Here is a 23,414-nt window from a genome sequence, read left to right as displayed (position 1 = left end):
ATTGTTCTCCACTAGAAGGAACAAGCCTTCTTAAAAAAATAGTTGATGGTAGGGCAGGAGCAGGGAAATTAAAAGATAAACACAGAACATTTGTTTTGCCAGAAATTGAAGGAAGTGCTCAAAGCATGATGGAAACATGTCAGAAGGATCAGCAGCCAATTTGGAGGGGCACCTACTTGCCAAATGAGGGTAGACTTGAGCATTAAAATAAATTATTGTTAACAGTTTATAATCCACTAACTATAATAATAATCTAAGAATTCACACATAAAGAAAAAGGTAAAGGGAAGAAAAGGAAAAGCTGTTCCTTAAAGTAGAATGCCAACAGTAAGTATAGAACAAATGAAGGAATTAGAAAGTCTCTATTTGGAGGCCATGATAGTAATAGCTCTGTAATAACTGATTCAATCAGGAATCATCAATGGAAACTTAAATTATCATGTGCAAGTTTGATGAGAAACTGGATGCCTACAGAGTTTCAAATTATCTTCTGGAAGATTCTAATTAACGACAAAAGGAAAAACAGTGGAGAAACCTGAAAGACACCATCTTATGCAAGTGTTCAAGGTGAAATCACCATAATGGGACAAATTCACATCCTGAGCACTGAGGACACCTCACTTCTGTGGCAATCCTGTTAAAAATGTACTGAATTTAATCATGAGGAAACATCAGAGAAACCCAAATTGAGAGACATTATAGAAAATAATTGGTTTGGCTGGGCGCGGTGGCTCACGCCTATAATCCCAGCACTCTGGGAGGCCGAGTCAGGCGGATCACCTGAGGTCGGGAGTTCGAGACCAGCCTGGCCAACATGGAGAAACCATGTCTCTACTAAAAATACAAAATTAGCCGGGCATGGTGGTGCATGGCTATAATCCCAGCTACTTGGGAGGCTGAGGCAGGAGAATGGCTTGAACCTGCAAGGCAGAGGTTGCGGTGAGCTGAGATCGCACCATTGCACTCCAGCCTGGGCAACAAGAGCGAAACTCCGTCTCAAAATAATAATAACAATAATAATTGGTTTGCACTCTTCAAAAATATTAATAGCATGAAAGACAAAGAACAACTGAGGAACTGTTGCAGATTTTAAAATCTGACAATGAAATGAGATAGTGATCCTGGGTGGATCCTGGACCATAAAAATCAAAACATACTGGGAGGCTGAGGTGGGCAGATCACCTGAGTTCAGGAGTTTGAGACCAGCCTGGCCAACATGGAAAAACCCTGTCTGTACTAAAAATACAAAAATTAGCAGGGTATGGTGGCAGGCGGCTATAATCCTAGCTACTCAGAAGACTAAGGCAGGAGAATTGCTTGAACCCAGGAGGTGGAGGTTGCAGTGAGCTGAGATCGTACCACTGCACTCGTCTGGGCGACAGAGCGAGACTCTGTCTCAAAAACAAACAAACTAAAACAAAACAAAGCTGCATGCAGGGGCACGAGCCTGTAGTTCCAGCTACTCAGGAGGCTGAGGTGGGAGGACTGCTTGAGCTCAAGAGTCTAGCCTGGGCTGGGCGCGGTGGCTCACGCCTGTAATCCTAGCACTTTGGGAGGCCGAGGCAGGTGGATCACGAGGTCAGGAAATCGAGACCATCCTGGCTAACATGGTAAAACCCCGTCTCTACTAAAAATACAAAAAATTAGCCAGGCGTGGTGGCAGGTGCCTGTAGTCCCAGCTACTCGGGAGGCTGAGGCAGGAGAATGGCGTGAACCCGGGAGGTGGAGCTTGCAGAGAGCTGAGATTGGGCCACTGCACTCCAGCCTGGGTGACAGAGTGAGACACTGTCTCAAAAAAAAAAAAAAAAAAAAAAAAAAAAAAGACAGTCTAGCCTGGGTAACATAGCAAGATCCCATCTCTAAAGAAAAAACACCAAAACCAAAACCAAATAATTTGTTCTCTCCTGTGCTCTCAGTGACATTTCTAGGATAACTGACTAAATCTGAGTAAGGTCTGCAGATTAGTTATAGTAGTTGTAATAATGCTGATTCCTTAATTTTGATTACTGTACTGTGGTTATGTAGGAGAATGCCCCTGCTGTTACAAATACACATGGAGGTAATTAGGAGTCAAGAGGCATCAGCATCAGGTCTGTAATTAACTCTGAAAAGTGTGTGTGTGTATGTTTGTGTGTGTGTGTTTGTATATGAGAGAGAGAGACAAAGGGAGAGAAAAGATTTGGGGAATCTTTTTTTTTTTTTTTTTTGTTTGAGACGGAGTCTCGCTCTTTCAGCCAGGCTGGGCTGGAGTGCAGTGGCGCGATCTCGGCTCACTGCAGGCTCCGTCCCCGGGGTTCACGCCATTCTCCTGCCTCAGCCTCTCCGAGTAGCTGGGACTACAGGTGCCCGCCACCTCGCCCGGCTAATTTTTTGTATTTTTAGTAGAGACGGGGTTTCACCGTGTTAGCCAGGATGGTCTCGATCTCCTGACCTCGTGATCCGCCCGCCTCGGCCTCCCAAAGTGCTGGGATTACAGGCGTGAGCCACCGCGCCCGGCTGATTTGGGGAATCTTGGTGAAGGGTGTATGACAATTCTTTGTAGTAATCTTGCAACTTTAACTTTTCTGTAAGTCTGATATTATTTCAAACACACACACACACACACACACGTGTGCCCCTTTGATATCTTTGAAACCAAAACAAATAAACTGAACATCCTTAATCATAAGCAGTCTTTGTTTCCTTAGGATTCTTAGCGAAATTAGTAAGTCAAAGGTATATGGTTTAAAAAATTGATATATATATAAATATATATAAATACATATATATTATATAATATATTATATTACATATATTATATATATTATATAATGTATATTATATAATATATATTATATTACATATATATTATATATAATATAATATATATTATATATATATATATTTTGAGATGGAGTTTCATTCAGTCTGTTGCCCAGGCAGGAGTGCAGTGGCATGATATTGGCTCACTGCAACCTCCGCCTCCCAGGTCCAAGTGATTCTCCTGCATCGGCCTCCTAAGTAGCTGGGACTACAGGCGTGTGTCACCACACCCAGCTAATTTTTTTTTTCCCCAGCTAATTTTTGTATTTTTAGTAGAGACAGGGTTTCACCATGTCAGCCAGGCTGGTCTTGAACTCCTGGCCTCAAGCGATCTGCCCACCTTGGCCTCCCAAAGTGCTGGGATTACAGGCATGAACCACAGCTCCTGGCCCATATATATATTCAAAAGATTGATATTGGCTGAGCACAGTGGCGAATGCCTATAATCCCAACACTTTGGGAGGTCGAGGCGGGCAGCTCGCTAGAACCCAGGAGTTCGAGACCAGCCTGGGCGACATGGTGAAACCCTGCCTATCAAAAAAATACAAAAATTAGTTGGGCATGGTGGCTCGCACCTGTGTTCCCAGCTACTTGGGAGGCTGAGGCGGAAGGATCACTTGAGGCTGGGAGGCGGAGGCTGCAGTGAGCTGAGATTTCGCCACTGCATGCTAGCCTGGGCAACAGAGTGAGACTGTCTCAAAAAAAAAAAAAAAAGATTTTGAAATATGTTGACATATACAAACAGAAGTTTTTGAATCCTTCTGAATGTGGAGGAGGAGAAAGGCAGGGGAAATGCAGGACTGAGGGGTAGAAAGTAGGGTATGGCATGGGTCCTCCCAGATGAGAAGAAGAGGAGCTGGAACTATGGAGCATGCTCAGAATGAGTGGGAACCAAAAGATGGAACCGTTGAAGGATCAGCAGATGACAGTGAAGGACTAAAGCTCATGACCACTTGAGATTCTTTTCAGAAACATAATCCTTATATGGTTTACCAATTGCCCACAGTAATTAATCTGCATAACAGTATAGTAAGAGCAAGCTCAGGTCAGGTACTTGGTCAAATGAGAGTGCCTCGATCTCTCCCTTTATGTGCTTCCCTCTGCTGCAGGCCAGTTACCCACTAGTGAGTCACACTGAGTCCATGAGCCTTTCCTGCTGGCAATCAAGAAGCAGCTACCACATCTTCAACAAGTCCACAGTCACATGTCCTAATAGCCTGCTATACAATGTAAATAAATAATCTAAAATAAGCTTTCATTTTAAATGCCCATAATGAATTTAATTAAGTATAAATACAGGCTCCTATGGAGTATTTGCTATTTGCCAGGGTCTATGTCTAAGTGCTTTGTATAGATTATCTCATTTCACCTTCCTGGTAACTCCATGGGATGGCAGTATCATTATCCCCATTTCACTGATGAAGACAATTAAGTCTAGAGTGGTAAGTTAACTTTTTCCATGTCATAAAGCTTAGATTCAAACTCAAGAGTCTAACTCCAGAGTCTCCACTCTACAATGCTACACTGGATAAAAAATTTTAAGAAGAAAAAAGGTCGGGTGTGGTGGCCTGTAATCCCAGTACTTTGGGAGGCCAAGGCCAGGGAATTTCTTGAGCCCAGGAGTTCAAGAGCAGCCTGGGCAACATGGCGAAACCCCAAATCTACAAAAAATACAAAAAACTAGTTAGGTATGCTGGTACGTGCTTGTAGTCCCAGCTACCTGGGAGGCTGAGGTGGCAAGATCATCTGAGCCCAGTAGGTTGAGGCTGCCGTAAGCCATGATTGCACCACTGCCCTCCAGCCTAGGCGACAGAGTGAGACCCCCTCCTCCCGCCCTCTGGCAAAAAAGAAAATCAAGAAAAAAGATAACCAGTCATAAGTGTAAAAAAAAATTTTTTTTGAGACAGGGTCTCACTCTATCACTCAGTGCAGTGGTACAATCATGGCTCACTGCAGCCTCAACTTCCTGTGCTCAAGCTATTCTCCTGCCTCAGCCTCCAGAGTAGCTGGGACTACAGGTGTGCACGACCACACTCAGCTAATTTTTTAATTTTTGGTAGAGTCAGGGTCTCGCTATGTTGCCCAGGCTGACCTCGAACTCCTGGGTTCAAGTGATCCTCCAGCCTCGGCCTCCCAAAGTGTTGGGATTACAGGCATGAGCCACTATGCCTGGCCTAAAATTTTTAAGAAATTGGATGCCTAGGATGAAAATTATGTTCTAGTAAATACACATCTCATTTTTCCATTCTATAATCAGCCAAATATTTATTTGGGAAAGGGCATTACCTGGCAGAAGAATTGTTGCTGGGTTCCTGCTCCAGGTGTGTTACTGAAGGTGCTGGTAGACTTGGAAGAAGAAACTGGAAGACGATGAGACACACTGACTGGTACTGGAGTCCTGTTCGGCTGGGTCAGCTGATCTCCTGTAAAGTTTGATCCTGATGAACCAGACTGAACTGCAGACCCAAGACTAGGATGGGCGGTGCTGGCTGAGCTGACAGCAGGGAATCGACTAGGTCCTGACATGCTTGTCACCGAGGGCATGGTGGTGAAGCCAGGTCTTCCTTGGGAAACGCTGCTCTGCCCAGGTGACAGGTGTAATACGGTTGGGGACGCCTGCTGCAAGGGCATCTGTCCACCCACAAGCTGAGGAGAGGCATGATTGGCTATCACTGGACTTCCAGAGGCAGCAAATGTCTGCCCAGACACTAAGTGGACGGCAGTATTCTGGTTGTTCAGCATCTGTCCAGAATATGGTTGGTTGGTCCTGAGCATGTTGGAAGAGTTTCTGTTCAACATGACATGCTCTGAGGCCACTTGGCCAGAAATGAGCTGAGAGGGTTGAGTCTGAAGAAGTTGCCCATTTATAGTCTGGACATGGTGTACCGAGTTGGAACTGACAGAAAGGCTTGTAGGTATGAGGAACTGACTTTGGGGTGCGTGAGGTTGGCCCATGGGGGAATGAATAACAATACTGCCCCCAGTGCTGCTCACTGCCTGTGAGGTGACTGGCTTTCTTGTGTTCTGTTGGTTTACAATGTTCACAGACATGTGTGGACCAACTACTGAGCCCTGGGGTGAGCTTGCAGAAGCAAAGGAGATCCCTTGTTGTACGTGGTGCTGCTGAATTCCCAAATTGTTCACATTGTATGTATTTTGCTGACCCATCTGGATAGGCTTTGGCTGTATATTAATTGGGACTTTATTTGAATTTGGTGCAAGACCCCTTTGTATGATGATGTTATGCACAGGTAAAGATGTTTGAAAATTTGTGCTGTTAAATGGAACAGTAACAGGCTGTGCTACTGGACTGGAACTGGAGTTCCCAAACAAGGAGTTGCCATTAGGAGTCTGTCTATGAACCAGGAGCCCTCCACTCACATTTGATGGGGCTTGCTGCCCGCTGCCCTTTAATATGATTTGAGATCCATCTAGGTTATTAATAGTCATCATGGAAGGATGATTACCAAATGATCCAATTAATTGTATTTGACCAGAACCACTAATCTGACTGCTATTAGACAAATGCTGGCTGGGAACACTGATCCCCACATGTTGCATAAAGCCATGTTGTACACCCACTGTATTGCTTGCGAACGATGCTCCAACAGGCACATGCGTCACCCCTATAGGCTGCAGCGTCTGACCTGAGTAATTAGAAACATTAGAAGCCTGAGTAAAGGAAGCTGATGAAGAAGGATGAAGCTGAGCTTGTGCAAACTGTTGGCTTGAACCTATACTGGCATCCAGATATGCCTCTTCTGCCAATGTCTGTTCAGTGATATTGGCCTCTTGCAAGGATTTCTGAAGAATGTCAAAAGGTTGGTCCTCAGTGAGATCAGGAAGAGGAGAAGACTCGAGTTCATCTTCAAGAAACTGGAGGCTACTTGAAAGTGGCAGTCCATCACTGGGCCCTTCTCCAAGCTGGTTGCTTACACCTTTGAGGGACGACTTAGGATCAGCATTCTAAAAAATAAACAGTATGTTACATGGCAGATGTAACCTTTGAAAACAATGCATAAAAATTAATCTTACTTTTGAATATGAATAAAGCTGCTTCTCAGGCACAACTCTCTAAACTGCTCACCTTATTCTGATATTTTATTTCCATCGTAATGATGCTTGACATTATAAGTATATGCATCCATCATGCTGATAAATTATTTTATAGAGAGCAGATAGACAATGCGAACATACTGAGGACTACTTGGAGCTTAGCTTCATTTTTTTGAGATACTGCCACAGACTTTATTTACTTATTTGTTTATTTTTTGATCTGGGGTCTCGATCTTTTGCCCAGGCTGGACTGCAGTGGCCCAATAATAACTCACTGCTGCTGTAAACTCCTGGGTTCATGAGATCCTCTCACCTCGGCCTCCTGAGTAGGTGGGACTACAGGTGTGCCCCACCACACCCAGCTAAATTTTTTTGTTTTTGGTTTTTAGAGATGGGGTTTCACCATCTTGCCCAGGCTGGTCTTGAACTACTGCATGCAAGTAATCCTCCTGCTTTGGCCTTCCAAAGTGCTGGGATTACAGGCGTGAGGCACCGTCCCCGGCCTCAGAGTATTTTCGATATTTCTACTACACCGACATGATGCAAAAAAAGTTGCCAATAAATACATATTGAATGAAGCAATTTGAAAAGATAGAATTAATACTCACATGGAAGTAGGAGAGTTGCTAAATAAAAATTATTAATGTTGAGGGACAGGCCAAATATCTACTTTATGGGTTTAATGGCATCATATGTAGTGATTATTTGTTCAAAATGAAATGTCAGAAATGCTATGATTCACAAGCCTTACAGGAGATCAGTGTTGTAACAGAGACTACTAAAAATACAAAATTAGCTGGGCGTAGTGGTTCATGCCTGTAATCCCAGCTACTAAGGAGGCTGAGGGAGGAGAATCGCTTGAATCTGGGAGGCAGAGGTTGTGGTGAACCAAGATTGCGCCATTGCACTCCTGCCTGGGCAACGAGAGCAAAACTTTGTCTCAAAAAAAAAAAAAAAAAAAGAGGAAATTGACCCTCAGAGATTTAGTGATATATCTAAAGTTACATGGCTAATAAGTGGTAGGGCAAGGAGTCAACCTTGGGCAGTACAACTTCTGACTACCATCTACAGCAGAACAAAGCAACTGAAAAGAGTAAGGGAACCTAAGGCTCAAACACAGTAATCTCGATGTAGTTTCCAGGCAGGACATCCCAATCCCCCAGGTCAGGTTTCTTGCCTAGATGCTCCTAGAGGTTAAGAACATGGAGGCTGGGCACAGTGGTTCACTCCTGTAATCCAAGCACTTTGGGAGGCCGAGGCGGGTGGATCACCTGAGGTCTGGAGTTCAAGACCAGCCTGGCCAACTGGGTGAAACACCATCTCTACTAAAAATACAAAAATTAGCCGGGCGTGGTGACATGCGCCTGTAATCCCAGCTACACAGGAGACTGAGGCAGGAGAATTGCTGAAACCCAGAAGGTGGAGGTTGCAGTGAGCCGAGATTGCACCACTGCACTTCAGCCTGGGTGACAGAGCGAGACTCTGTCTCAAAAAAAAAAAAAAAAAAAAAAAAAAATAGACCATGAGTTCCAGAGCCTGGTGGCCTGGGTTAGAATCCTAGCTCTGCAACTCATGGCTGTGTACTATTTGGCCAAGTAACTTAACCTTTCTGTGCTTTAGTTTCCTCATCTCTAAAATATGTATCTTTTTTTCTTTTTTCCCCTGAGACAGAGTCTCACTGTGTCACCCACGCTGGAGTACAGTGGCCTGATCTCGACTCACTGCAACTTCCGCCTCCCTGGTTCAAGCAATTCTCCCTGCCTCAGCCTCCCAAGTAGCTGGGATTACAGGTACCCACCACCACGCCCAGCTAATTTTTGTATTTTTTAGTAGAGACAGGGTTTTGCCATGTTGGCCAGGCTGGTCTTGAACTCCTGACCTCAGGTGATCCACCTACCTCGGCCTCTCACAAGTGCTGGGATTACAGGTGTGAGCCACCGCACCCGGCCAAAATATGTATCTTAATAGAACCACTTCATGGAATCATTGTGAAGATTAAATGAGGTTAATACATGTCTTGGGTTTCTTTTTTTTTTTTTTTTTTTTTTGAGACGGAGTCTCGCTCTGTCGCCCAGGCTGGAGTGCAGTGGCGCAATCTCGGCTCACTGCAAGCTCCGCCTCCCGGGTTCACGCCATTCTCCTGCCTCAGCCTCTCCGAGTAGCTGGGACTACAGGCGCCCGCCACCACGCCCGGCTAATTTTTTGTACTTTTAGTAGAGACGGGGTTTCACCGTGGTCTCGATCTCCTGACCTCATGATCCGCCCGCCTCGGCCTCCCAAAGTGCTGGGATTACAAGCGTGAGCCACCGCGCCCGGCCGGGTTTCTTTTTTTTTAAGATAGCGTCTCACTCTGTCACTTAGGCTGGAGTGCAGTGGCACAATCTTGGCTCACTGCAGCCTCCAACTCCTGGGCTCAAGGGATCCTGCCTCAGCAGGACTGGGACTATAGGCATGCACCACCATGCTCATCTATTTTTTTTTTTTTTTTTTTTTTTGAGACCGAGTCTCGCTCTGTCGCCCGGGCTGAAGTGCAGTGGCGCGATCTCGGCTCACTGCAAGCTCCACCTCCCGGGTTCAAGCCATTCTCCTGCCTCAGCCTCCCAAGTAGCTGGGACTACAGGCGCCCGCCACAATGCCCGGCTAATTTTTTTATATTTTTAGTAGAGACGGGGTTTCACCGTGTTAGCCAGGATGGTTTTGATCTCCTGACCTCATGATCCACTCACCTTGGCCTCCCAAAGTGCTGGGATTAGAGGCGTGAGCGACTGCGCCCAGCCGCTGGTCTAATTTTTAAATTTTTTGTAGAGATGGGGTCTCACTATGCTGGTTGGTCTCAAACTCCTGAGCTCAAGTAATCCTCCTGCCTTGGCCGCCTAAAATGGTGGGATTACAGGCATGGGCCACCATGTCTGGCTGAGGTTAATATATGTTAAGCTCTTAATGCCAAGCACATACTAAATGCTCAAGTGTTATTATCTTTTTTTTTCTCATTTAAGATGAAAACAACTTACAAGTAACTATGAATTACGAATAATTTCTTTAAAGATTATTATGTAACAAGGTTCAAAACATTCTAATATGAGTTTCTCAGGTTGTAACATTTCTGAGTCATTTTAGAGAGAATGTTGAGGCCAGGAGCAGTGGCTCACGCCTGCAATGGGGCGGGGATCACTTGAGGTCAAGATCATCTAGGCCAACATGGAGAAACGCAGTCTCTACTAAAAACACAAAAATTAGCTGGTGCGGTGGCGGGCGCCTGTAATCCCAGCTACTAGGGAAGCTGAGGCAGAAGAATTGCTTGAACCCAGGAGGCAGAGGCTGCAGTGAGGCGAGATCGCGCCACTGCACTCCAGCCTGGGCAACAGAGCGAGATTCCGTCTCAAAAAAAGAAAGTTGAAAGCTTAGAAAAATGGCAAAGTGGATATATAGCTTCTCTTTTTATTATTTAAAAGACAACCTCATATAGCTTGTCTTTTTATTATTTATTATTTTTATTTATTTATTTATTTATTTATTTATTTGAGACAGAGTCTCGCTATGTGGCCAGGCTGGAGTGCAATGGTGCGATCTCGGCTCACTGCAACCTCTGACTCCCTGGTTCAAGCGATTCTCCTGCCTCAGCCTCCTGAGTAGCTGGGATTAAGGCATGTGCCACCACACCAATTTCTGTGTTTTTAGTAGAGACGGGGTTTCACCTTGTTGGCCAGGATGGTCTTGATCTCCCGACTTCATGATCTGCCTGCCTCGGCCTCCCAAAGTGCTGGGATTACAGGTGTGAGCCACCGTGCCTGGTGTATTATTTTATTTATTTATTTATTTATTTATTTATTATTTGAGACGGAGTTTCGCTCTGTCGCCCAGGCTGGAAAGCAGTGGCGCGATCTCGGCTCACTGCATCCTTTGCATCTGGGGTTTATGCAATTCTCTGCCACAGCCTCCCGAGTAGCTGGGATTACAGGCGCCTACCACCATGCCTGGTTAATTTTTTTTGTTTTTTTAGTAGAGATGGGGTTTCACCATCTTGGCCAGGCTGATCTTTAACTCCTGACCTCGTGATCCACCTGCCTCAGCCTCTCAAAGTGTTGGGATTACAGGCGCGCGCCACCGTGTCTGGCCTATTTTCTTTTTTAAAAATAGAGACAGGGTCTTGCTATGTTGCCCAGGCTGATCTTGAACTCCTGAGCTCAAATGATTCTCCCACTTCGGCCTCCCAAAGTGCTGAGATTACAGGTGTGAGCTACTGCACCTGGCCACATAGCTTGTCTTAATTGACTAAGTTAAAAGTAGAAAATGTCTACATAATTCAATAGATTTTCTTCTTACATAAATTACAACGGGCTGGGCGCAGTGGCTCACACCTGTAATTCCAACATTTTGGGAGGCCAAGGTAGGTGGATTGCTTGAGCCTGAGAGTTCAAGACCAGCTGGGCTAACATGGCGAAACTCTGTCTCTATTAAAAATACAAAAATTAGCCCGTGTGGTGGCGTGCGCCTATAGTCCCACCTATTCAGGAGGCTGAGGTGGGAGGATCGCTTCAGCCTGGGAGGTCGAGCCTGCAGTGAGCTATGATCGCACCACTGCACTCCAGTCTGGGCGACAGAGTGAGGCCCCATCTCAAAATAAATAAATAAAATAAAATTAATTACAACAGACAAGGTAAGGATTCTCATGATACAAAGGCAGTTAAAGGCTCAGTTCACAAGGCATCAATCTGACAGAAACCATTTAATCATTGCATTTAGTTTCCAATACTCACACTAGAGTTGGCGAAAATTGAATTTGAATTGGCTGCAGAATATCCTGCATTAGTTAAGTCATCATTGCTCTGCAAAGATACAAATTCAATAGGTGGTTACTACTTTAACTGTAAAGCAGAAACAAAATAGATGTCTGTGGTATTCTACACATTACTTACAGATTTATTACTAGGTCCATGTAGAAAATAGTTCAATGCTTGTGGGTCTCTAGAAAAGAGAGGAAAAAAGAGATAAAACAACAAACAAATACACTATCTATATTTAGAACTAATTTTTACTAGAGTAGAAAGAAAATGATTTATTACCTGAGTAAAATCCTCTCCCTATTTTAAAACAATTAGTAGGTTTTTTTTTTAATCTTGTTTTTGTTTTGATATTGTGCCATTTCCTATTATTACTCACTTCTGCCTCCTGGGATTTATTAGGAAATAAATTTAATAAATAATTACTTGCTGAGCGCAGTGGCTCATGCCTGTAATCCCAGCACTTTGGGAGGCTGAGGCAGGAGGATCACTTGAGTCTAGGAGTTGGAGACCAGCTTGTACAACATGGCAAAACCCTGTCGCTACAAAAAAAAAAAAAAAAAAAAAAAAAATTGCCAGGCATGGTGGTGCGTGACTGTAGTCCCCACTACTTTGGAGGCTGAGGTGGGAGGATCGTGTGGGCCTGGGAGGTGGAGGCTACAGTGAGCTGAGATGGTGCCACTGCACTTTAGCCTGGGTGACAGAGTGAGACCTGTCTCAAAAGGAAAAAAAAAAAAAAGAATTACTGAATTACAACACCTATGTTAATCATGTCTCTGTTTCTCTACTAAACCTATGATTATTATTTAATTTTTATTTAAAATACCTACCAGGTGTTAATATGCTATTAGGTTGTCTTAGTGTTCAGCAAACCTCACACATTTGATTTACCCGGGTTTTGGAATAAGCATCTTACCCAATAAGATCAAGGAGACACGAGTCATCATCATCATCCATGACAACTATAAAGAAAAGGGAGAGGAAAACAGGTTTCAGTAAAGCAGATTAAAGACAGTAGTATCAATGCAATACAAAAGTATGCCTTACACTTTTCTGGATAAATAACTGTCATTCATGTGAGTTTTCCTCTGCTTATTATTAATGTAATTTAAAAAATTTTGTGGTCATTTGAGAGATAAAGTATTCAATTTAAACTTTTTATTGAAAACAAACCCTTAACTTATAAGTCAAAAAAGAATCTAGACAAATCAAAGATAGTTGGCAGCAACCTCCCTCACATGCAGATTCCCCCCAAGGGGCTATAAACCATGAATAGTAACTTCCTCAAAATGTACAATAAACAAGGGGAGAAATAATATTTATGTTTTAGAAAAGATCTCATAGACATAGAGGTCTTTTAATTTTGTGACTCAATGTTCCTAAACATGGTGAGCAATCTACATTTTTTGCCATATTCTGGCTATCTTTAGGAAGATAGGAAAATGGTTCTTCCTGCATTTAGAGAGAGAAGAGGGGGCACCCTAGCCGCAGGCAGTCTCTGCAGGCTCTGGCCTGCCAGTCCTGCATTCTCCTTTTGCAGCAGCACCACCCCTGTTCAACTCCAAACAATCTACATCTTAACACTAGAATCCTTAAAGTAGAGAATCTCAACCAAAAAAGTTCACCCCAGTTCCAGGCCCTGAGATCCCTCTCTCCTCCGCCAGCGACAGCGTCAAGCTTAGCCAGTGAAATGACTATGCTTCGGCTGAAACAACAACAACTGCACAGATTCCAAGAGCAGCTCTCCCCACAGACTGGGAAACTTACACTAGTGATCCGACACCTGGCAACACCGCTTCACACCCATTTTGAGCCATGCGTGGAATAATTTGGAATAATTTACATCACGGAATGCCAAGGCCAAGAGTTCTGGAGCAGTTGGAAAGGGCAGTTGTGAACGGCAGTTGGACGTAGGAATGAAATCCTGAAGAGATGCCCAGAAGAGGGACACGCCCGAAGGCAGAAGGGACAGTCTCTACTAAATGTTTTTCCTCTGTTAAAATTGCATCTCTTCTCCAATTCCCTCAGACTTCCCACTCTAACAGTCACAAGGCCAAACTAGTATAAAATGTACTCCTGCTACATGGAAGGTAACTTGCTTTCCTCAGGAAGAGTCTGGAAGGGGTAAGTACCCCCACTGGGATCTGCCAGGGATCTTCCCCTTGGTGGCTGAATTCATTCAGATGCTGAATGATCTGGGAGATTACAAACCCTGTGAGTAGAATCCAGTGGAGAGGAGAAATGATGGTTGAGAAACGAGGAAGAAGGAGCGGGAAAAGATACCAAAAGGTGACTCCCAAGGCTGAAACTGACAAGGGCAGCTGGTTAAGTGAAACCTGCTTTTTAGAACTCAACTTCGAGTTACTCACGGGCACACTCACATGACTATACTAGTGTAACATGACTGTGGAGGAGTGAAGATGGGACAGAAAGGAAAAGCAGGAAAATGATCATCACATAAATACAGAGAAATCTGTGTGAAGGTCTTCCCTTAAATCCTGACGACATTTAGTGAGATAAAATTGTATTAACCATGGCTCATCAGCATAACATAGGCTTGTCTCTCAGGCATCAACAATCAGATGGAATAAATTAGCCAATTATGACATACATTAAGCCTATAAAGGAGATATTACTTTTTTAACGTGACCACTTAAATTGAATTCCCCTGTATCCTTCGTGAATTCATTTTTTTTAAGTATCTGTCTCTGGAACAAACTAATTAATAAAAATGTAAGTGAAAAATAGCCTATACCAAAGAAAAACACTTCCACAACTCTCCCAGCTTCCCTCCTTACTTGACACAGTTGCCTAGTTCCTCTACTGGATGAGGTGCCCTAAGGGTTAAACAAGCCCTGAGGCAGGAAGTCAACACCAGTCACTCCATTGAGGTGTTACTACCACCAGCACTTTCAAGCACAGAGAACATCTGCTACCCCTAAGTTTAGAGTGACAAACTACTCCTTGAGTAGTGCAAACAGAACACTTTTATAATACTGAATGAGATTAAAAGCCATTGTGCAACCTTCTCTACCAAACAAAACAGGGAGTCCAACACTTGGCTTGAAAGAAGCCTCCCTGGGGATATCTACCCTATCAGCAGCATCCCGAACTGCCATACAGGCCTTCTCCTCTGGTCCCAGTAGGTACAACTCTAGGAGCCTTTACAGTCAGGGGTACCCTGAGAATTCTACTTTTTAAAGGGCCACACTCTTTTCTCACCTTAAACAGTTTCAAATTAAAAGAGATGACCCTTAGCCCTGTATTCTCTAGCTTCAAATAATGCCAAAATGTAGTCATAATATAGCCTAATCCAGGGGTTCCTTTCACCAGATGACCTATGGTCCATCAAAGTAAATTTACCAAAGTAAAATTGTAAAAATTGTCTATGATTTTAAAATGAGAAGATAGGCCGGGTGTGGTGGCACATGCCTGTAATCCCAGCACTTTGGGAGGCCGAGGTGGGTGGATCACCTGAGGTCAGGAGTTCAAGACCAGCCTGGCCAACACGGTGAAACCCATTTCTACTAAAAATACAAAAAATTAGCCAGGCATGGTGGCACATGCCTGTAGTCCCAGCTACTCGGGAGGCTGAGGCAGGAGAATTGCTTGAACCTGGGAGGCAGAGGTTGCAGTGAGCTGAGATCACGCCACTGCACTCCAGCCTGGGTGACAGAGCGAGATTCTGTCTCAAAAAATAAAATTAAAAATAAAAAAAAGAAAAAATAAAATGAGAAGGTAATCTGAAGATCAGTCACTAATGACCCAAAAGTGAAAAATTTTGTTTTCTCTGGAAAGATTCTCCCTTTACTTCTGAACTCCTGTTGAGGCTCTTTTCACATTCAAGTAACAACCCTGGAATCCCTAGATGGGGGGCTGACCCCAGGTGGATTTTATGAGGCTAAGGGGAAATCCCTGGATGAGTGATTGGAAACTATTTCTTGGCCCAACAGACGTGAGCAAGACGTCTTCCCCTCTGTAAATAGCAGCACTCGACAGTGGGATTTGTCATGGAGGGAAGGGGACTGTAGGCACCCCAAGAGTTCAGAAATCACTGTCCTGAACACCTGACTACCTCTCTTAAAAAATTAAAGCTAATATTTAAAATTGTTCTGAATTGCACCAACAAACATCTTAAATAATAGCTTTTAATCAAGAGGAAAAGCAAGGCGTGGTGGCTCACGCCTGTAATCCCAGCACTTTGGGAGGCCGAGGCAGGTGAATCACGAGGTCAGGAGATCGAGATCATCCTGGCTAACACAGTGAAACCCTGTCTCTACTAAAAATACAAAAAATTAGCCGGGCGTGGTAGTGGGCACCTGTAGTCCCAGCTACTCGGGAAGCTGAGGCAGGAGAACAGCGAGAACCCAGGAGGCAGAGGTTGCAGTGAGCCGAGATTGCGCCACTGCACTCCAGCCTGGGCGACAGAGCGAGACTCTGTCTCAAAAAAAAAAAAAAAAAAAAGAGGACACAGTGTAAAAATGACATTTCAAACTGGTGGGGAAAACTTGTTAACCACATGGGGAAAATAAGGTAGATTCACACCTCATATCTTACACAAAAATAAATTCTAGATGGATCTAGGAGTTAAATGGTGGAGGGAGAAAGAACCTTAAAGTAATAGAATAACACATGGGAGAATTTTTTTTTTTTAACAATCTTGGAGTGAGGAAAGTCTAAGGATGTCATAAGACACACAAGTCATAAAAGACTGACAAAGTCAACAACATAAAATTCAAAGCTTCTGCGTGATAAAAGAAAAACACATCATAAGCAAAGTCAAAGACTAAAACAAATAAACAAAAATAACTGGGAAAAATGCCTCCACTTCATACCCCAGAGGGCTTTCCTCCCTAACACATAAAGAGCTCCTATAAATAAGGAAAATTTTTTATCAGGGTATCAGGGCTTTTCTCCCTAATACATAAAGAGCTCTTATAAATAAGGAAAATTTTTTACCAGCATCCATCCAGAATATTAGTCAAAGATTTAATCAGTTTATGAGCAATCAATTCACAGAAAAGGAAATACAACTAGCTCTTAAGCATATAAAATAATCAACCTTACATACAATAAGAGAAATATAAATTAATATTGTAGTGAGATACTACATGTCCTGTCAGATTGGCAAAGATAAAAAAGTTGGATGAAGGATTATGCTAGCAGGGAGTGGGGAAATAGGAACTTTTATACACCGACAGGATACAGACTCATATAACCTCTAGTGAGGGCAATTTAGCAATGTCTCTCAAAATCTTAAGTGCACAGATCAGCTTACCAAGCAAATCCATTTCCAGGTATTTGTACTGCAGATATTCTTTTTTACTCACTTTTTTTTTTTTTTTTTTAGAGATGGGGTCTCTCTATGTTGCCCAGGCTGGACTTGAACTTCTGGGCTCAAGAGATCCTTAACCCCCTAAGTAGCTGGGCCTACAGGTATGTGCCACCATAACCAGCGGTCACGTGGGTATTCTTTCACATGTGCCAAATGATATGTGTATAAGAATATCTAGGACAGTATTATTATTATTATTATTTTAGTATTAATTGGTTTTAACAAAGGACTGCAAAACCCTAGATGTCATGGGTATGGGGTTTCTTTCTGGGGCAGTAAAAATGTTTTTGAACCTGCTTGGCAATGTAGTGAGACCCCATCTCTACAAAACATTTAAAAATTAGTTGAGTGTGGTGATGCACACCTGTAGTTCCAGCTACTTGGGAGCCTGAGATGGGAGGATTGTTTGCTTGAGCCTAGGAGGTCAAGGCTGCAGTGAGCTATGATTACACCACTGCACTCCAGCCACAGTGACAGAGCCAGACTCTGCCTCTTAAAAAAAAAAAAGAGTTCTTGTATTAAACTACTGAGTTATGTACTTTAAAAGGGTGAATTTTATGGTATGTAAATTATATCTTAATTTAAAAAACTCTCTTAAAAACCCTAAATGTCCATGACTAAATGTCCTGGTTAAATCAATTATGGTTTACCTACATAGTGGAATACCCTGCAGTCATTAAAACTAATGAGGTAGTTTTAATCATACTGACTTGGAAGGATGTATGGTCAATTAAAAAAGAAAGGTGCAGAATAGTATGTACATTATGTTCCCAAATGTGTGTGTGGGGGAAATACACACACATACACACACACACACACACACACACACATAAATGATGTGTGTGTGTAAATGTATAGAACCTAAAATGAAGCACAGGTAACCAGTAACACTAGTTGCTTCTGGGAAGAAAACAGGGTGACTGGGGAACAGAGGAAGATACACTCTTTTTTTTTTTTTTTTTTTTTTGACATGGAGTCTCGCTCTGTCACCCAGGCTGGAGTGCAGTGGTGCAATCTCGGCTCACTGCAAGCTCAGCCTCCCGCGTTCATGCCATTCTCCTGCCTCAGCTTCCCGAGTAGCTGGGACCACAGGCGCCCGCCACCATGCCCGGCTAATTTTTTGTATTTTTAGTAGAGACAGGGTTTCACCATGTTAGCCAGGATGGTCTTGACCTCCTGACCTCGTGATCTGCCCGCCTTGGCCTCCCAAAGTGCTGGGATTACAGGCGTGAGCCACCATGCCCGGCTGATACTCTTTATTTATATGTCCTTTTGTACCTTTTGAAATTTGTGCCACATGCATGTAAGATCTAATCAAAAAAGAAATACAATTAATAAAACAAGGAGAAGAAGGACACGAAATGGTCCTTGAAGTACAAGAACCTCAAGTCAGTTTAGCCGGGTGTGGTGGCGCTTGCCTTTAGTCCCAGCTACTTGGTAGGCTGAGGTCGGAGGATGACTTGAGCCCAGGACATGAAGGCTGCAGTGAGCCGTGATCTTGCCACTGCACTCCAGCCCGGGCAAAAGTACCAAACCCTATCTCAAAAATAAAATAAAATTTAAAAAGAACCTCAAGTAAGGCTCACTCTCCTTAAGTTTACCAAATATACCAAATACTCAGAACTTTTTTTTTTTTTTTTGAAGAGACAGGGTTTCGTTATGTTGCCCAGCCTGGCTTTGAACTCTTGGGCCCAAGCAATCCTCCCCTTTCAGTCTTCTGAGTAGCTAGGATTACAGGTGTATGTTACAGTGCTCAGCTAAATACTTAGAACTTTTTTTTTTTTAATTTTTTTTGGTAGGGACAAGGTCTCACTATGTTGCCCATGCTGGTCTCGAACTGCTGCACTTAAGTGATCCTCCACCTTGGTCTCTTAAAGTGCTAGGATTACAATTGCCATGCCCAGCCCTTAGAACATTTTAAAGCAGCCTACTGGCCTGGAGAATAAGCCACATCAGCTGTCTTAAAAGAAATACTGTATCTTTTTTCTTTTTTTTTTTTTTGAGACAGAGTTTCTCTCTTGTTGCCCAGGCTAGAGTGCAATGGTGCAATCTCGGCTTACCATAACCTCTGCTTACCAGGTTCAAGTGACTGTCCTGCCTCAGCCTCCCGAGATAGGATTACAAGCCCACACCACCACGCCTGGCTAATTTCGTATTTTTAGTAGAGACAGGGTTTCTCCATGTTGGTCAGGCTGGTCTCGAACTCCCGACCTCAGGTGATCCACCCACCTCAGGCTCCCAAAGTGCTGGGATTACAGGCAGGAGCCACCGTGCCCCGCCAAGAAATACCGTATCTTAAAAACAGTCTGAATTTAATTAAGCTCACAGCAAAACTTCAAAGACCTCCAAGTCAGAGATATAACAGACTATTAATTTTTTTTTCACACAGAGGGAGAAAATCTAAGGTCTCATTAAGAAACATAACTGGTTGCAAGAACAGATATTTCAGGAAACCTAGTTCAGCAAATCAGTTTTGCCTATTTAAGATATTTTGGGCTGGGCATGGTGGCTCACGCCTGTAATCCCAAATTTGGGAGGCCAGGATGGGTGGATCACCTGAGGTCAAGAGTTCGAGACCAACCTGACCAACATGGTGAAACCCTGTCTTTACTGAAAATACAAAAAAATTAGCTGTATGTGGTGGTGGATGCCTGTAATCCCAGCTACTCAGGAGGATGAGGCAGGAGAACTGCTTGAACCCAGGAGATTGGGGTTGCAGTGAGCCAATATCGCCCCACTGCACTCTAGCCTGGGCAACAGAGTGAGACTCCATCTCAAAAAAAAAGAAAAAAAAAAAGATATTCTGATCAGTAGCAATGGAAGAAAACCAAACTTCACCCTTAAGAGTCATAAAACAGCCTGGCCAACATGGTGAAACTCTGTCTCTACTAAAAATACAAAAAAATGACCCGGGCGTGGTGGTGCGTGCCTGTAATCCCAGCTACTATGGGGGCCAAGGCATGAGAATCTCTTGAACCAGGAGGTGGAAGTTGCAGTGAGCTGAGATTGCACCACTGCATTCCAGCCTGGGTGATAGAGTGAGACCCTGTCTCAAAAAAAAAAAGAAAAAAAAAAAAGTAATAAAACAGGATTTCAAAGACTGCACAAACTGAAATTTGGTATGTGGCGACTATTACAAATGTTTTTGTTCCCTCCTTTATCTGCTTCTCTGTTCTTTTTCTTCTTTCAAAAATATAGCCTAGTGGCTGAGGCAGGCAGATCACCTGAAGTCAGGAGTTCAAGACCAGCCTGGCCAACAAGGTGAAACCCCGTTCTATTAAAAATACAAGAATTAGCTGACCATGGTGGCGCATGCCTGTAACCCCAGCTACTCGGGAGACTAAGGCAGGAAGGAGAATCGCTTGAACCTGGGAGGCGGAGGCTGCAGTGAGCCAAGATCGTGCCACTGAACTCCAACCTGGGTAACAGACCGAGACTTCATCTAAAATATATATATATATATACATATACATATGTGTATGTATATAGCCAAGTGAAGATGGCTTGAACTCAGGGGGTCGAGACTACAGTCAACTGAGATCACGCCACTGCACTCCAGCCTGGGTGACAAAGTGAGACCCTGCCTCAAAACAAAACAAAACAAAAACCCACCAAGAGCCAATACGAGATACCTTACCAAAAACTACTGACATTTGCTTTACTTGTAGTAAGTTGCTATAACATGAGTCATAACTTCCTAATACAAACAAATTTACCTCTAAAAGGTGCTGAGGTTAGCAAATTATTGAGAGACTTTAACCAGACATGAACTACGGAATAGTTGCAGTCTTCAAAATCACATTTTTACTCCCTGCCCTATTGAAGGTAAAATGAACGGCAGTCACGTTATTTTTACTGACATATTTACTACTTCTAGTGTTCTTCATTCTCTTAAGTAAATCCAGATTTCCATCTGGTATCATTTTCCTTCTCCTGAAAGGAATCCTTTAATATTTTTTTGTAGTGCAGGTCTTTGCTGATGAATTCTTTCAGTTTTGATATATCTTTAAAGAGTGTGAGATGGGCACGGTGGCTCACGCCTGTAATCCTAGCACTTTGGGAGGCTGAAGTGGGCGGATTGCTTGAGTCCAGGAGTTTGAGACCCTCCTGGGCAACATGGAAAAACCCCATCTCTACAAAAAATAAAAAATTTAGCTGGGCATGGTGGTGCGCACCCGTAATCCCAGCTGCTCAGGAGGCTGAGGTGGAAGGACCACCTGAGCCTGGGGAGGTTGAGGCTGCAGTGAGCCGTGGTTGTGTGACTGCATTCCAGCCTGGGAGACAGACAGAGATTCCATCCCCACCCCCTAAAAAAGTGTTTATCTTGCCTTCGTTTTTGAAATATATTTTCACTGGGCATATTGTTCAAGATTGACAGGGTTTTTTTCCTTTCAGTTATTTAAAGATATTGATGTACTGTTTCTCATTTGCATTATTTCCAAAGAAAAGTCTGCCATCATTCTTATCTTTCTTTTTTTCATAATGTGTCATTTTTTCCTCTGGACACTTTAAATATTTTTCTCTTTACCACTGGTTTTAAGCAATCTGATTATGAAAAGCCTTGGTGTAGTTCTCTTCATGCTTCCAGTGGTTAGGGTTCACTAAGCTTCTAGAATCAGCAGGTTTAGAGTTTCCCTCCAATTTAGAAAAATTTCAGCCATTAATTTTTTCAAATATTTTATGCCCCTCCCTCTTCTTTGGGGACTACAATTACATCATTAGACTATTTGAAGTGTCCCACAGCTCAATGATGCTGTATTTTCTTTCAGTCTTTTATTTTTTTAATTTAATTTATTAATTTTCTTGAGACAGGGTTTTGCTCTACTGCCCAAGCAGCAGTGCAGTGGCAGGATCACAGCTCACTGCAGCCTCGACCTCCTGGGCTCAGGTGATCCTCCCACCCCAGCCTCTTGAGTAGCTGGGACCACAGGCACTTGCCATCATGCCCAGCTAATTTCTGTATTTTCTGTAGAGACAGGGTTTTACTATGTTGTCCAGGAGGCTGGTCCTGAACTCCTGGGCTCAAGCGATCCTCCTGCCTTGGCCTCCTAAAGTGCTGGGATTACAGGTGTGAGCCACCATGCCTGGCCTTTTTTAGTATTTTAATCTTTCTGGCTTTCATTTAGGATAGCTTCTATTCATGTCTTCAAGTTCATAAATCTTTTCTTCTGCAGTCTCTAATCTTCTGTTAATCCCATTCAGTGCACTTTTATTTTAAAACATTGTAGTTTTCATCTCCAGAAGTTCAATTTGGGTCTTTTTAATATACTCCATGTCATTATTATTTAAAAATTTTTTTTGCTTTGTTGTCTTGGCCCAAGATGAGATTCCATGCCATTATTTGTTTAATCTTTCCACTATTTTCTTGAACTTATATAAGATAGTAACAACTTAAAAAAAATTTTTTTGAAGAGGCAGGGTCTCACTGTGTTGCCCACGGTGGTCTTGAACCCCTGGTCTCAAGTGATCCTCCTGCCTCAGCCTCCCAACGTAATGGGATTACAGGCATGAGCTCCATGGCTAGCTAATTTTTGTATTTTTTGTAGATACAGGGTTTCACCATGTTGCCCAGGCTGGTCTCATACTCCTGGCCTCAAGCGATCCGCCTGCCTCTGCCACACAAAGTGTTAGGATTACAGGCATAAGCCACCTCATCTGGACAACAAAAAATGATTAATTCTATCATTTGTATAATTTCTGCATCTGTTTCTATTGATTGATTTTGTTGTTGTTGTTGGTCCCAATTAAGGGTGGTATTTTCTGCTTCTTTGCATGCCTGGTCATTTTTTTATTGGATGTCAGACATTGTTAATTTTACATTATCAGCTGTTGGATATTTTTGAGCTTTGTCTAGGACACAGTTAAGTTACTTTACAAAGTTTCTTTACAAACTGTCTGATCCTTTTAAGGCTTGCTTTTAAGCTTTGTCAATCTTTAGGATTCATTTTGCCCTACAGTGAGGCAATAAATACCCTTCTGAGTACTTCATTTGATATTCTATGAATTACAAGGATTTTTGCACTCTTGCAGATGGGAACATAAACTATTCTCTGCCCTATGTGAGCTCCAAGTAGTGCTTCTTCCCAGAACTTAGGAAGTTTTCTTAAACACATCAGTTATCAGCTGAAAACTTGAGAACGACTCTGTAGATCTCCAGATAGTGGAGTGGAGTGTAGTGCTCTCTCTCTCTGGTACTCTGCCCTGGGAACGTAGGCCATTTTTTTTTTTTAATTTTTTATTTTTTGAGTTGGAGTCTCGCTCTGTCGGCAGGCTGGAGTGCAGTGGTGCAATCTCGGCTCACTGCAACAGCCACCTCCCGGGTTCAAGGGATTCTCCTGCCTCAGCCTCGGGAGTAGCTGGGATTACAGGCACGTGCCACCATGCCCAGCTAATTTTCGTATTTTTAGTAGGGACGGGGTTTTATCATGTTGGCCAGGATG

General features: G+C 43.2%; 1 protein-coding gene across 12 annotated transcripts in view; it reads right to left on the bottom strand.

Annotated features, from left to right (window-relative positions):
* Positions 1–23,414, bottom strand: part of BICRAL (BICRA like chromatin remodeling complex associated protein) — a 120,633-nt gene that overhangs the window by 34,522 nt on the left and 62,697 nt on the right. For 10 of the 12 annotated variants that reach the window (XM_055263264.2, XM_055263260.2, XM_055263265.2 and 7 more), the window contains 4 exons: positions 12,556–12,601; positions 11,775–11,823; positions 11,616–11,684; positions 5,089–6,768 (listed from right to left, as the gene is read on the bottom strand). In XM_055263264.2, the coding sequence (XP_055119239.2) occupies positions 5,089–6,768; positions 11,616–11,684; positions 11,775–11,823; positions 12,556–12,596 (1,839 nt within the window). In that variant the 5' untranslated portion in view covers positions 12,597–12,601. Of the gene's footprint in view, positions 1–5,088; positions 6,769–11,615; positions 11,685–11,774; positions 11,824–12,555; positions 12,602–13,264; positions 13,352–13,406; positions 13,577–23,414 lie in introns of those variants that run through there. The other 2 variants (XM_063633088.1, XM_055263268.2) reach the window with 2 other exon arrangements.

Source organism: Symphalangus syndactylus, chromosome 23, assembly GCF_028878055.3.
Source record: "Symphalangus syndactylus isolate Jambi chromosome 23, NHGRI_mSymSyn1-v2.1_pri, whole genome shotgun sequence".
NCBI lineage: Eukaryota > Metazoa > Chordata > Mammalia > Primates > Hylobatidae > Symphalangus > Symphalangus syndactylus.
The sequence above is the reverse complement of the archived record's forward strand: the minus strand, read 5'-3'. Positions and strand labels throughout refer to the sequence as shown.